Source organism: Patiria miniata, unplaced genomic scaffold, assembly GCF_015706575.1.
Source record: "Patiria miniata isolate m_02_andy unplaced genomic scaffold, ASM1570657v1 HiC_scaffold_22, whole genome shotgun sequence".
In the NCBI taxonomy this organism is placed as follows: Eukaryota; Metazoa; Echinodermata; class Asteroidea; order Valvatida; family Asterinidae; genus Patiria; species Patiria miniata.
In genome coordinates, this window is record NW_024037061.1 from 8181691 (window position 1) to 8196222 (window position 14532).

Genomic DNA, 14532 nt, shown 5'->3' on the forward strand with positions numbered 1-14532 from the left:
ATTTTTGCAGCATATCTTACTGTTTACTCTGTATTGTAATGATGATCTTATTTGATGGAATAACCCTGCAAAAATGTTTGTTCAAGTGAAATGATTAAAACAAACCGGGAAGGCAGATTTAAGAATTCTAGTATTCACTTGGAAATGGCATCAGATTGCAAGTGATCATGGTTCACATTTTTCATTCCAGAGAGTGAGGCAAATTGTGCACCCAGCTCATAGAGGCATGTGATCTTAGGAAATCATAATAGTACCGGAGTCTTATATAACGCACATATCTACCAACAATTAGGTACTCAAGGCGCTGGTAATTAGGTCTATTTTTAAAGACAGGTAAATGAAATTGATGAGAAATATGAGACCCATTATGTAGCACCTTTATAAGGATGTACAAGGTGCTGCGGCGTATGTTGCAGCCACTGCCAGAAACACCGGGGCAAACCCCTTCTCTTAGCGATAAGTGTTGCTGAGTTATTTAACGTGCATTACACAACACACGGGACCTGTGGCTTTACGTCCCATCCGAAGGATGAAGCAATAATGGTAAAGTGCCTTGCTCAAGAGCACAAGGACCATGTTCCCCGTCAGGATTCGAAACCCATGTACCACGGCACACGAGTCAAACACCGTTACCATTGGACCACAACTCCCCAATGAAAAGAAAAGAAAGAACATGAATAAACGTGACTTTTCATTGAAGCGATGAATATTCCAAACTTGAAATTTCTCATGTGTGTTATGATATCTTTGTACACAAGAAGGTCATTTTCGATGAGGTACGAAAATGTATGTACATTTGTTCTAGAATCACGCTTGCAATTGTTAACTCTACAAACTTAGATTGCTGATGTTACAAAACCTGCCCACATTTTGTGAATTCACTTTTTAGTCGCAGTCTCATCTTGAGATGCTGGATCAGTGATTGACCAATGAGTATATTTTTAACCGGAGGACGCGGACTCTATAACACCGCCATGTTGTGCTATAAGGGAGGCAATCATATCGAGTTGCAGGCAATTTGAGGATCTGGTGGCCGAACACTTTGAGTCGTGGATGAAGGTTAAAAAAAGAGTGAAACATATGGACGTTGGTAGATGAATTTGAAAAAAAAAAGGAATTTGGTTTAATGAATATGAGAGATTGTAATGTAGAAGGGAATCGTAAGCTGGTTTGTTGTTACATTGTATACCTCAATCCCTGTATATTTACCTGTCCTTCTTTACTTAACCCCCTACATTATGAACTTCATTAGGAGCCTTCCGAGTCATTCCATGTGAAATAACCCAAAAAATATAATAAGAATAAGACATATTGTTATGGAACTCTGATCATACATTAAATGGATCATTTACATGACTGCACATTAACTAAACAGCATCAACTCATAAAGTAACATGCGGACAAGCCCATGTTCAGTTCATCAGACAGTAGACCTTTACTTAAGTTTTGTTGTTTCTGTCACACATTGACTCGTCCACTGTTTTCTGTTCTGTGAAGGTTTGCTGAAACATGGCCGAGACTGGGCCTCCATCTCCAAATCCGTCGGTACCAAGACAGAAGCTCAGTGCAAGAACTTCTACTTCAACTACAAGAGGAAATTCAACCTGGAGCAGATCCTGGAGGAGCACAACAGGAAAGCCAAGGTATGCTGATGGTAGCAAGGCCCCTTCAAACATACAACCTCCTAATGGAACTATGCAGGGTGGATAAAAAAACCGAAACCGAAATATTATTGCTAATTGGAACAAAAGTAGGGCACATGTGAATCAAAGGGAGATATCTTCTATTAGGGTTGAATCTCCTCTTTAAAATGACACCCTGGTCATGTCATTACATTCACGGTTGACTGAGCAGTGACCAATTTTATGAAAGAGTCTATTTAAAGGCTTGCGCCACTTTTCATTGTGAAATCTCTTTTTCCCCCCACCTGCCTTGATTGGCAACCATAGCCTTTCACTCTGTGACAATTGACACAACAAAAACCAAAAATTGAAAATTCTCTTGATAGACCCTTTCAAAAATTGGTCACTGCTCAGTCAACGGTGAATGTAATGACATGATCAGGGGTTATTTTAAAGAGGAGATTCAACCCTAACAAAAGATATCTCCCTTTGATTCACGTGTGCCCTACTTCTGTTCCAATTTATAATAATATCTAGGTTGCGGTTTTTTTATCCACCCTGTAATGTAGATAAACTGTTGTCGAAATGGCGGCGCTCTATGTGCCAAACGAACAAGTGTCACTTGTTGGTAAAGCTCCAAAACAGTTTCGGAGGTCACAGGTTCAAACCCCGCTTTAGTGCTCAACTTTTCAAAAAATGTTGCAGTTCACCTAGTCAGTTTTCCTTTGTGGTTCATTTGCGAATTTGTAATACAAAGCCGTATCCTCTCTGAGAGATCCCTGTTTGCTATTTTCCTGGTCTGCATCGTGACTTTGGGCGTGATCTCTGTCTACCTGGCATACACAGGTTTATGGCTTCTGACTAGTGCCCTTTGAACAAAGACATTGACGAATTGGGGAACCGCTTTCAGATTCACACCGTGCTCCAGTCAATTTCTTTGTTCAACTTTTAAGAAAAAACTTTTAAAATCCTCGAAAAAATCAATTGTTACTAGAAGCGAAAGTTTTCCAGCAATATATGGACGAACTGCAGATGTAGAAAAATGGGAAATTTCAGCAATGATGGGAACATTACATTAATTGTGCGTGTCGGCAAATTTGGAAAACATATGAAGGCGACAACTCAGGAAGACCGTTTGCCTTTGTGGCCAGTCTTCACCAACGTTGGTGGCAAACAGTCGGTCCCACTTTTACAGATGTTGCCAACGTTATGGTAGCTTTGTACATTTTGTTTCTTTTCGGAAGCACTGCAGGTGTTAATCACACAATTGAAAGTTTAGGTTGTGTACGGTGAAGAATAGAATATAGGAGAAATTTGAAGATACACCATGTGAAGTGATTTCTCCGATCATAATATTGAGTTGAACATTATTTCATTTCGTTTCCTGGCGACAGTTGGAGCATACTATCAGAAACCTGGAGTTGTTAGTTCTGATACTTTTAAAAACCAACTCTCTTTTCTTAATTAGTCATTTAAAGGTTTAACCAAAAAAAGCAACAAAGGAGGCAATTTTAAATTGAAAGGGTGACTCAAAGTTATTTGTAGAACTTGAACATATTACAGTGTGAAATCATACTCTTTATTCTTTAGGCGGAAAGGGAACACCGCATCTCCACCACAGAAAGCACCGTTTCTACGCTGACGGCCATGTCGGATGACGATGATGATTCCATGATGTTCAGCGACGAAGACAACGATGCTGACAATGACCTGGGGAGCTCAGACACTGACAGCGCCAGCGAGAACGAAGGAGATGGCTTGCCCAGAAAGCCTAAGAAAGGAGGCGGAGGAGAGGTGGGTCTTGGAGCAGCTGAGCCAATGGAGGTGGGAGCTCCTAGTGGAGGGTCTGGGATGGCTCCGAGTAGCGCCGGTGGGGACAACAAGGGGAGTTTACCGGACACAGGGCATGACAAAAACCAGTCGGGAAACGACAAGGGTGGTGGTAGGGCAAGCGAACAACAAGAGGGGGCCAGACGCGAGGTTGCAAACCCCGAACAACAACCAAAACAGCAGCAGATGGTAGACGCTGACGCTGCTAAGAAGCCGACATCAGAATCGCAGCAACCTCCTGGTCCATCCTCTCAACCCGACAGGTCATCTCTGACATCAGAGATGCCGTCAACCCATGCCGAACTCCCCCCGGGACCGACCCTCACTTCGTCGCGCCCGCGTGATGATGACGACTCCAGCGCTACCTGCAGTGCAGACGAAGATGTGGAAGCCGTGGTTATCCAAGAACCGACCAACTCCTCAATGATGCCACTGACTCGCAGAGCCCTGGAGAGTCAAGGACAGGGAGGCGACAAAGTCTCCTCAAGCGACGAGAAGCGATACATCCGCTCACTCCACCAGCTTCCAACCAGCAGAGAGCGATTAGGAGAACTCTCCTCCTCATCGCAACCTCCATCCCAGCCGCCAGCTCAGGCCCTACCGGAACGTAGGCAATCTAGGGTGGAGGCCCCTGTGGATGCCACCAGCTCGGGGAAGCCTAACCAGACCCTGGCCGAGTATCTCGGAATGGAAGGCAAAGTCAATAACATCAAGGATTTGATTGACTCGGCCATTGACAGGCATCTTGGTAGGTGTTGACTTTATCTTCTCAATGAATTTCAAGTACCGGTATTCAAGTTTCTGGAAAAATTCTCACCATAATGTAGTTTATAAGAAATTTGGTAAATATACAAGACACATCACCTCATGATAACCCAACACACATTGAAGATGGGTCAGTTGACAAACCCTCGTAAGGAGGTTCCTCAATTGATTTCATGTAACACTATCTTTATACACAGGATTTTTTATAAGTTTCTTAATTTTTTTAAAGATAAAAATCTAAAAACCAGTTATAGACCATTCCGAGCACGCTAACAACTCTATCACGGAGGCCCCCTTCAATGGTGAAAGCATTGTGCTAGCTATTGTTCAGATCGTCCACAATTATGCAATTGCATGCATGATCATTTCTCCTTTAAAAGGGGGCTTGTGAGTGTACAGTGAATCATGTGCCCATATTTGTTTATATTAATATTACCTGTATTTGTACTTAAAGGGTCCATGAGATGAAGGTTTCTTGGAACACATGTTGTGCAACTTTCTACTCCTCTTAAATGTATGAGAACTAGTGGACATCCCTTTGTTGGTTAATTTTATTGAAAAGTGCACTTCTTTAAACATTTTGTAAAAAATCCCATGCTTTTCCAGACAGTTGAGGGTGCTGTTGCTGTGATGTCATTTCAGGAAGTAAGGGTTTTCTGTTCAAATTTTGAACTCCAAAATTTTCTCACTGAAAACATTTGTGAGAAAGTTGGCTCACTGGATTACGCCATGTGCTGACACATCAACGAATTGGCAAAGAAAAGAAAATTTTTATGACGGCAAAACATCCAAACTTTTGATGCTGAAATAGCTGCAACATTGAGATTTCTGCCTGAAATGGCATCAGACTTTTGATCATGAATATAAATATGGAAATTTGCATTCGCATTAAAACCAAAAAGGCACCAAAATACCCTTAAAATGTCCAAATGATAATTGAAAATAAGGTTAAATGGGACACAAAGGTGCATTTTTAATGATTGAATTACTGAAATGGCACTGTTTCATGTGATGATTTCTTGACTCAAGTTTCTTTTGATACTCTTTTTGTCTCCAGGAAATTCCTCCACTGCTAGTTCTCCCGGCCAGCAGGACTCGGTGACAAGCAACCCTTCGAGTCTCTCCGATCCCCATCGGAGTCCAGCATCTGCCAAGGACCCCAAGGATTCCCAAGAAGGCCGCCGCTCCTCAGAGAGCATGTACAGAGACATGCACTCGGGGCGGAGCTCCTCCTGGGCAGACTCCAGCGACAGCAAAGACCGTCGGCCGTCGGTGTCTAGAGCAGACCCTGGGATGGCGTACGTCTCGCCCCACATCTCCCACACGTCTCAAGTCCATCAGAGAACCCAACAACAGCAACAGAAGCAGCTACAGGATCGGGATGTCTATGAAGTGGGAAGCAGCCACCCGGATATACCCAGTATGAGGTACCCAAGCGGAGCCATCGGTCGGGCGTTGTACCAAGGCACCCGCTACCCACGAGACGCCCATGGAGAGATCTACCCAGACCGGGATCAACACCCTCATGTCTCCTCCCCTCCTGGTGTACCCACTGGAGCCCGGCAGGCCAGGTCTAGTTCCCCATTTGCCCTGGTACCCATGGACAGGGTTTCGCAGTCGCAGCAGCAGCACCGGCCTATCCCGCTTCCCAGATCCACGAAGGGGAACGTGCCACCACCCCCTCCGCTGATCAACAAGTTATCACCCAAGGCCATCAAGACTGAGAAGCCATCGCCGCTAGGCCAGCCCCACAGTGGATCTATCACACAGGGTACTCCCATTAACTTCTCCACAGCAGGCAACCCTCCCACAAGGTGCGTTTGAGAGTTGTAGTCAAGTCAAGAAAAAATCCATCACAAGTCAAATCACAAGTCAATATCAAGTATGGTCCCAAGTATGGGGGGGGGGAGGGGTTATCAAGGAATGCCTTTGTCTCTTGGGGTGCTGTGGTCCAAGTGTTACAGTATTTGACTCATGTGTCGTGGTACGTGGGTTGGAACTGTGACAGGGAACATGGTGCTTGTGCCCTTGGGCAAGACACTTTACTACAATTGCCTCTCTCCGCCCAGGAGTGTAAATGGGTACCTGTGAAGGTAGAGACCAGGATGCGCTGATCTCGAGCTGCTGCAGAAAAATGGTCTCATTCCTGATGAACAGGGATAATAATTGTAACGCACTTTGAAACCTTAGGTATAGAGCACTATATAAGCACCACATTGTTAATTGAAAAGCTGAAAGGTTTTTTTATAATGAAGCTGAATACTGCTATTTATGCTTTACCCGGCAAACAGTAACCTATATACAGTCATTTTGCAATGCATAGTTTTGGCTGAATCTCACATGGAATACCCACTCTTTCTCCAGTCGATACGAGAGGCCCCCAGCAGGCTATGACGGCCTCCTTGTCAAGGGCCAGCCGTCAGCGACATCCCCACGGCAGGAGGGAGTAGCAGGTGGAGGGGGTTCCATTACCCAGGGCACACCCATCAACAGAGGGGGACGGGAGATGCCAGGGTCTATCATGAGGGGGACACCGATGCAATCCCAGTCCCACGAACCCTCCGGATCTAAAGGTATGCATCTGGTGCGAGAATGGGGTGACAAATAATTTTTAGTGTAAAGAATTGTTGGTTCTTAGATAATCTGTGTTTATGGTTTAGTGACGTTTTGGACAGGACACAATCCAGCATAACTGTGTGAACTGTCAAGAAAATGTTCTGACCCATTCATTTTTAACCTTAACGTAACAGATATATTCAATATATTTGCACATGTCCTTTTTGTATCGTTACTGCCTCTAAAGCTTCCCATCATTTGGATGTATCGCAAAGCTTTCCCATAATTTTTTATGTGAATGTAGTGATAAAAGGTGATAATTGTGATAAAAGCTGCAGTGGAGGTAAAATTGATAGTACCATTGAGTTATCGCTCCTTGACTGTACCATCGGTAAACTAAATGGTTGTAGGCAATTCAGTTTTCTCCAACACAACAAAGCCGGAGAACAAATGATATTAAATTTCCCCCTGAAATCTATATGTGGGTCACAGAAGGGACTATTGGCATGACTAGGACCCTCAACAGCTCGTAGATTTATGAGCTGGAGATGACCGTTGCTCATTTGACCCTTGTAAAAGTCAGACCTGTACTCTTTTCCCGAGGATAATGGCATTGTGGGGGAGTTTCTAGACAGTTGTGAAAAATGCCAAAGTGTGTATGGTTTGATGACTAGTAAAGACTGCCAAAGTGTATGAATTGAAGAAAACGTGTACAAAACCCACAACCTTTAATGTGACCTAACATAACGCCTGATTACGTCATCGTGACGAAAATCTCTGGCATACATCTTCAGGTGGTGGCCCAAGTGTGTGCCAAGTCTGAAGTTGACCGGATTTACAAAAGTGCCAAAGTGCTTGGGTGGAAGGAGAGGAGTCTGAAAAAAAGGGGGAAGGAAAAAAGATTACGGATTTACAAAAGTGCCAAAGTGTGTGGGTAGAAAGAGAGGAGTCTGAAAAAAGGGGAAGGAAAAAAGAAAATTTTAACGAAAACAAGAGCTGTTTCGGAGGGAGCTAATATTTTCCCTGGATATATTTTCCCTGACCCTTTCTGCCTTCTCTAGATTCCAGAGTTAACCATGAGAGTCAACGAACCACTCCCAGCGGTTACGAAGCGGGCACATCGAGAAGTACCCCGGTCTCCTATGAAGGGGACCGGCCACGGGTCACCCAGGCAACCTCCCGTCACGATCAACTCATGCATCGCAGTATATATGAAAACGCATTGGCTAGAGGCTCACCGGTGTATGTGGATACCAGTGGAACTGTGCGAGGTATGCGTGACTGACACTTGTCACAAGTTATCATCTATTTTTGTTAAAGTTCAACAAAGAATTTGACTGGAGTGGGGTTTGAACGTGTAACCTCCGGATTGCCGTTCCAGTGCTCTACCAACTGAGCTATCCAGCCCTATGTTGGCGGTTCCCCAATTTGTCAATGTCTTCATTTAAGGGCTGCTAGTCAGAAGCCATAAACCTGTATATGCGATGTAGCAAAGGATCACGCCCTAAGTCATAATCAGCAACATTAGCAATGCTGCAAACATGGGAAGTAACAAACAAGGATCTTTCAGCTGTTCAGATAGCATACTGCTTTTTGTTACAGTTTACTGTCTACATGTAAATTTTTGAATCGTCGCATTAAATGTCCAGATTAAGTTGTAGACAAGATTATCCACAGTGACCCCATTGTATTAGACATTAGTCTCAGAATGGTTGACAACTTTCCCAGAATCTTTACGCCGTTAGGTTATCATCACTGTTTCCAAATTGATAACATCATTGTGGGAAGATTCAAGGGGTTTGTTCAGAATTCTGGCTATTAACAGATCAATTTGTCTACAAATATCCCAGATATTTATATCATTCCTTAAAACTCTCCTATGCAAACATACATTTTCAATGCACGCACAATGAAAAGCCTGTAATTTTGTTGAAATTGTTTTAAACAGGCTCCATTTTTGGGGGGAGATAAAATGACATCAGAAAAAGATATTTTTGCTATTTTGGGGTTTCTATATTATTTCGAGTGACATCATTTAACAATCACAACTTCACTGAGATAACAACCATTATACATGTACAATGAATGGGATTTAGAGAAATGTAAAATATAAGATTGAACTGAGATTTGAAGGTTTGCATGGTGGAAAGATACTAAGACAAGATAAGTTTGTGGTGACACCATGTGAATAAATTTCTTTTGTGAGTATGTGTGGTTCTGAAAAGAACCGGAGGGACTCAACGTTTCGAACAGTATGCTCTGCCCGTCGTCAGGAGAATGAGGGATTCCAGTGATAATGCCATGATTCTCACGCCTCACCGCACCCATCCTTATAACATCGCACCATGATTCTCACGCCTCACCGCACCCATCCTTATAACATCGCATCATCGTTGGAATCCCTCATTCTCCTGACGACGGGCAGAGCATACTGTTCAAAACGTTGAGTCCCTCTGGTTCTTTTCAAAACCACACATACTCATAAGATTGAAAATTTGGTTTTACTGAAACTCTTTTAACGGAAACTCTTGCAGCAACCAACCCATTTGAGCGTCCCATGCCCCACATGGATCCATCAGCATTATACCTGGCACACCAACAGCAACGGGATTACATGAATCTGATGGCCAGATCAAGTCAGCCAGACACAACGTCCTTCAACAGCTCCAAGGAAACACTAGCCGGTATGTCAGGAGAATACTCACCCACTCCATATCGGTCACACTAATTAACCCTTCTGGTCTTTTGCACTTCAAGTTTTGCTTGAACTCTTTTGCCCATAGAGTTAGTTTCGAGTTAGTAAGGGTGGCGTCTAAACACGCTGATCCCTCGTGCCTTTTGTACACACACACACAAAGTCTGTGAAGTCTGTGGAGGCGGACCGTGTGTTGATCTTTAATTGGCCGTTGTGCACGGCCTATTGTTGTTCAATTTACGCTCAAGTGCACACCGCGGAGTATTGAAACATATGAGGTTTCAGCAAGAAATATCGTACAAATGCTGTTGAAATGACTCTTGCGAATCAGTATTTGTGGCGTTGAGCTGTATGTCAGAAGTTGGCTGGAAGATTTGCCTTTTGCGAAAATCGAAATTTTCGGCAACAATAATCCCGGCGCGAAGTGTTAGGCTCAGGGGCAAGCAGGCAGATTCTGTCACGTTTCACTGCTCTTCACACTGCAATGTTTTAGGCAGTGATGTTTGACACTCACATCCATCCTGAAATTATAATGTCTATATTCATAATCAACATTCATATCTTTTACTATGCAGGTGATTTTGCAACGGCAAAGCAGATGAGCATGCGGACCTCCACAATTGCAGGTACTTGCATACTTGAATTTCTATTTGTAACGAAAAAGTAGTTCAGCATTTTGGGGGCAAAGGGACCAGTGCCTGGATTGATCAGTTGTTCAAAGGTTACGGGTTCCAATCCTGTTTGTAGTACTCAAGTTGAATTCATAGAACGCTGATAATGTAAGAAGAACATGACCATAGCCAGCTCTTTAACCAAAACCTTCATGCACAGAAAACAATGAAGCAGATATGGTCTTTGATGATAGAAACAAGTTATGACTATTCTAATAAAAAAAAATCACAAAATTCAGCTGTCTAATACTGAGCATTTACCATTCTACGAGCTGATAAATACCCTTTAAATACAATGAAACGTGTACGTTTTCTGACCTCCATGAGTGAACGAAAACTTGCAAAGGAAAACAGACAAAAATGGCCATCAGTAATTCAGAAAAAAAAGAGTTGATTTGTTCCTTTTATTCAAAACACAAAATCTGACAGTTAATAAAACTATGTTTCAGTCTTGACTCAAATGATTAAAATCTCATTTGTATTTGAATGCCTGTGTTTAATCTGTAATTCTCACTCAGCTCAATAGCTTCAAATGGCATTCCATGGACAGCTATAAAAAATAAGTTCTTTTAAAAAGTAAAACATGCATAACCTCTGAAAGCATGGATCAATTTCAGTAATCTGAAATGATGAAAGGAAGAACATGCTCTTTTAAGACACACTTCAATGGTGCAGGTCTGTGAAGAGAAGGCTGACTTCAAAAAAATCCTTTCCAATATAGATTTTTACGAGGTCTCTGGAGAGCTCAGCTCAGTATTACTAATGACTCTAACATGTGGGCCTTTCCACACTAAAGGGGTACAAAAGTGTGACGTGGGATTGGGAAATAAAGCAGGATAATAATATCAAGTTGTTTGTCCTATTTTCCACTTCTACATTCCCAGCCCATTGTTGAGGATTGTGCTTTTAAAGAATTTAAGACTTTCTTGACAAGATATTTATGCTCACAGTGCTATATACGTAAAAAGGACAGAAAGTTTGCCAGGGGAATGGCGCAAGTTTTACTGTGTGTAATCTTTCTGTGTGTAATCTTGTCATTTTATACAATTTTTTAGGGGACTATGCAACAGCCAAACAGATGAGCCAACAGCAACAGCAGCAGCAACAGCAGCAACAACAACAACAGCAGCAACAGCAGCAGCAGCAGCAGTTGCCGCATCAACTGGTAGGCCAGCCAATCACTCCACAGATGGCACAGCAGATCAGCCAATCGGTGGCCCAGCGTGGCAGCCAGTACCCACCAACCACCACCAAGGATTCCAGACTGTCTCCTAGACGAGAGTCACCCATGTCTAAGAACTTTCCTCCAGGACAGCAACATGTCTTAGATCCACAGATCCAGCAACAGATGCTGCAACAATATGCACAGGTAGGAATCGGGGGAATCTTTCCCTAAAGACTTCAGTTCTAGAGTTGCGCTGAACCAAATTGTTCCAATGAGTTAGATTCATTACAGGAACAGTTCAACATTTGAAAAAGATAGGAACGACTGTATCCAAAGATCAACATTCACTGTATTTTTGCAACAACTCTCAGAGTCTAGAATTCCCATTTGACACTAAAATCCGTTCGGATCAAGAAGAGTTACTCCTAATACATGTTGGTTCAGCAGGATTCTGGAATGCTAGTCTGAAACATTGGTAATTCTGCTAAATTCTAGGAACTTCCCAGATTTTTTTATAATCCTGCACTGTGCAGTAAACTGTTTGGCACATGTTCTATACATGTACGTCAACTTTCAAGTCTCGAAGACATTAAATAGTGGCAGCGCTATACCTTCCACAATCCTGCCGCAAAGCTCCCAACCCATTTGGAAACATCTTGGATAGTGAGGGTTAACTCATATTCTTTATTAAGTTTGGTAGATTACTAGGAGAGATTTTTTTTCTGCCACAAGTGGGTTTTAGGTGCTTTTGTTCTTGTCAGACTGTGCTGACCAAAAATGCCAGCTACGTAAACCTTTGGTTGCAAACATCCTGTAGATGATAATTCTGCATTTGATTGTTGTTTTGCTTTTTAAACACGTACAAGTAAATGTAATTCAGTCCACTTGAATTAATTTAGTTTTTAATATGAACTGGTTTGTGATTGATTTGAGATTTGGATTTCCTTTTCTGCCCCTACAGAGTGGACAGATTGTCTACCTGCCCTATTTCCCCCCGGGTCATTCCCACATACTAGCTCATCAGCACTACCCAGGGGGTATCCCCTCCCCCCACCACCCCCACCCCTCCATCAGTCCCCACACCACACAGGCACACCCGTCATCCCAACACCCTGCCCACAGCGACCGACGCACAACCTCTCCAATGCAGCAGCAGCAGCAGCAGCAGCAGAGAGAAGTCACGTCACCGGCTGAACACTACGCCCAGCAGCAAGCCGTGAATTTATCCCACAGATGGCCTGCGCCTCCAAGTGTGGGTGCCGTGCGCTTCAAGCTCCCACCCAGGGGGTCTAGCCCGGGTGCCCATCCGGGCTCGGGGGTGCACCCTGTCACCCATCCGGGTTCCTTCCCATCAACATGCTCCCATCCTGCAACCGCTGCTCATAGCATCACTACAGTCCACCCGGCCTACTCCGCCCATCTCTCCGGTGCCCATATGGTGGGTAGCAGCCACCCAGGAGCCCATCACATGAGAGGTACAATGGGTGGGAGCATCATGACGGGGACACCCATCAGGCCTCCACCCAGTATCACCTCGGGAACACCCAATCCAGAGCTGAGGGAGGAAACGCCAAGAAGTCGAGCAGAAAGCACTTCAGGTATGTAGGCTTCTTAGTGCATTCTTGAATACAAATGCAAAGGAACCCAATATAGTATTTATCTTATTATTTACTTGTTTGGTTTAAAAGGGCACCAATACAATACTTCAATAATTTAAAATAAATTAGTTACAATGGTTATCACAAAATATTTGGGGGAAAAAACAAGGAATGGTATGAGTTTTTAAAAAAGAATTTTCCAGACTTTTATTGCAGTTCACTGCCTTAATTTGATGAAATTTAAACTATAAACATAATTGAAATCAAGGTGATTTCATTTTCATTTCATTTCATCAAAATTTATTTCCAGTTCCATCAATCAATAGCAATACAATGTATATAAATAAATAGAAGAGGAGGATTTGGAGCACAGCCAAAAAAGCACAGCTCGTGTTAGGGAGTGCCCATACAATTACAAACACTACAGTACAGACTGAATTGACAAAACACAAACAGTACATATTAAATACACAAAACGAATACACACACGATTCCAGTGGTTGATCCAACGGTGAAAAAGAAAAGAAAATATTTAATAAGGATGGATATGATAGTAGAAATTAAAATTAAAAAATCACTTTTGAAGAGGGTAAAACGTAAGATTACGTTGAAAACTGAATAAGCTGCGACTATTCCTGAGACTTGCAGACAAATCACAATCCATTCCAGTGAAGTGGCCCAGAGTGCCTTATACAGTCGACTCTCGTTATGAAGAACTTTTTTGGACCCAGCCAAATTGTTTCTTATATCAGAATTTTGTATTAAGAGGAACATCAGTCCCATTCATTGTGCACATAAATGCACAGTCGGGACCAAGGCTTTATGTTTGTTATAACCAGAATTTTGTATTAACAGAGTTTGTACTAACGAGAGTCGACTGTACTGTGTTTAAAGGCAGATGTCCTGAACTTGGAGATATGCAGTAGGGAAGATGACCTAGTATTATAGCTTTGTATATTATGATTAGGTTGAACCTAGCCCAGGTTGGACGACGTCTTCATTGCATTACGACTGACGTCCAGGGTATAAATTCTACCACCATGGCGAAACACATTTTTTTATAACACATTTTTTTCATATTTTTACCTGATGGAGGAAGCCGAAATTTTGTTTACATACATGTATTTCTTGTGTCCAGAATTGTGCAAATTAAGCCACAAATTTAGACGAAGATGGAACTTTTGATGAGAAACGGACGAGGTTGACGGAGCAAAATTAACAGGTGTGTCACATCTTGAAAGGGCGCCCTCTGACATCCAAACAAAACATGTTTATAATATCCTTGCTGCATTGGGGCACAGACCCTACTCAACTGGTTCATTGTTATAAATGATGCGTCTACTGTTCATGGTGCCATTTATCATGCAAAGAGTTACGTTTTCCTTTATTAAAATTGACAGGATCTGGTGGTAGCAAGTCTCCTGGTGCAGCTAGTGGTTCGGAAGCTTTTCGCACACTTGTCCATGTAGCTGCCTCAGCTGAAACACTTGGAACAGCACAGGAAAAAGGTGACCCAACTATAGAATGTACACTTCCATGTAGCAAGGATATTAAAAACACGTCTTGTTTGGGCTTTTGAACCAGTGTATAAATTGAATTATATAAATTGAATGTTTGTCTTTGATTTCAG

The 14532-nt window shown here is 42.7% G+C and overlaps 1 protein-coding gene across 1 annotated transcript in view; it reads left to right on the forward strand.

Annotated features, from left to right (window-relative positions):
• The window catches only part of LOC119730005 (hornerin-like), a 32550-nt gene that overhangs the window by 14257 nt on the left and 3761 nt on the right, over positions 1 to 14532 (forward strand). The window contains exons 2-11 of the mRNA XM_038202795.1: positions 1498 to 1643; positions 3213 to 4200; positions 5275 to 6031; positions 6582 to 6790; positions 7835 to 8044; positions 9308 to 9457; positions 10044 to 10094; positions 11195 to 11508; positions 12266 to 12902; positions 14303 to 14410. Coding sequence (XP_038058723.1) covers positions 1498 to 1643; positions 3213 to 4200; positions 5275 to 6031; positions 6582 to 6790; positions 7835 to 8044; positions 9308 to 9457; positions 10044 to 10094; positions 11195 to 11508; positions 12266 to 12902; positions 14303 to 14410 — 3570 coding nt within the window. The remainder of the gene's footprint in view (positions 1 to 1497; positions 1644 to 3212; positions 4201 to 5274; positions 6032 to 6581; positions 6791 to 7834; positions 8045 to 9307; positions 9458 to 10043; positions 10095 to 11194; positions 11509 to 12265; positions 12903 to 14302; positions 14411 to 14532) is intronic.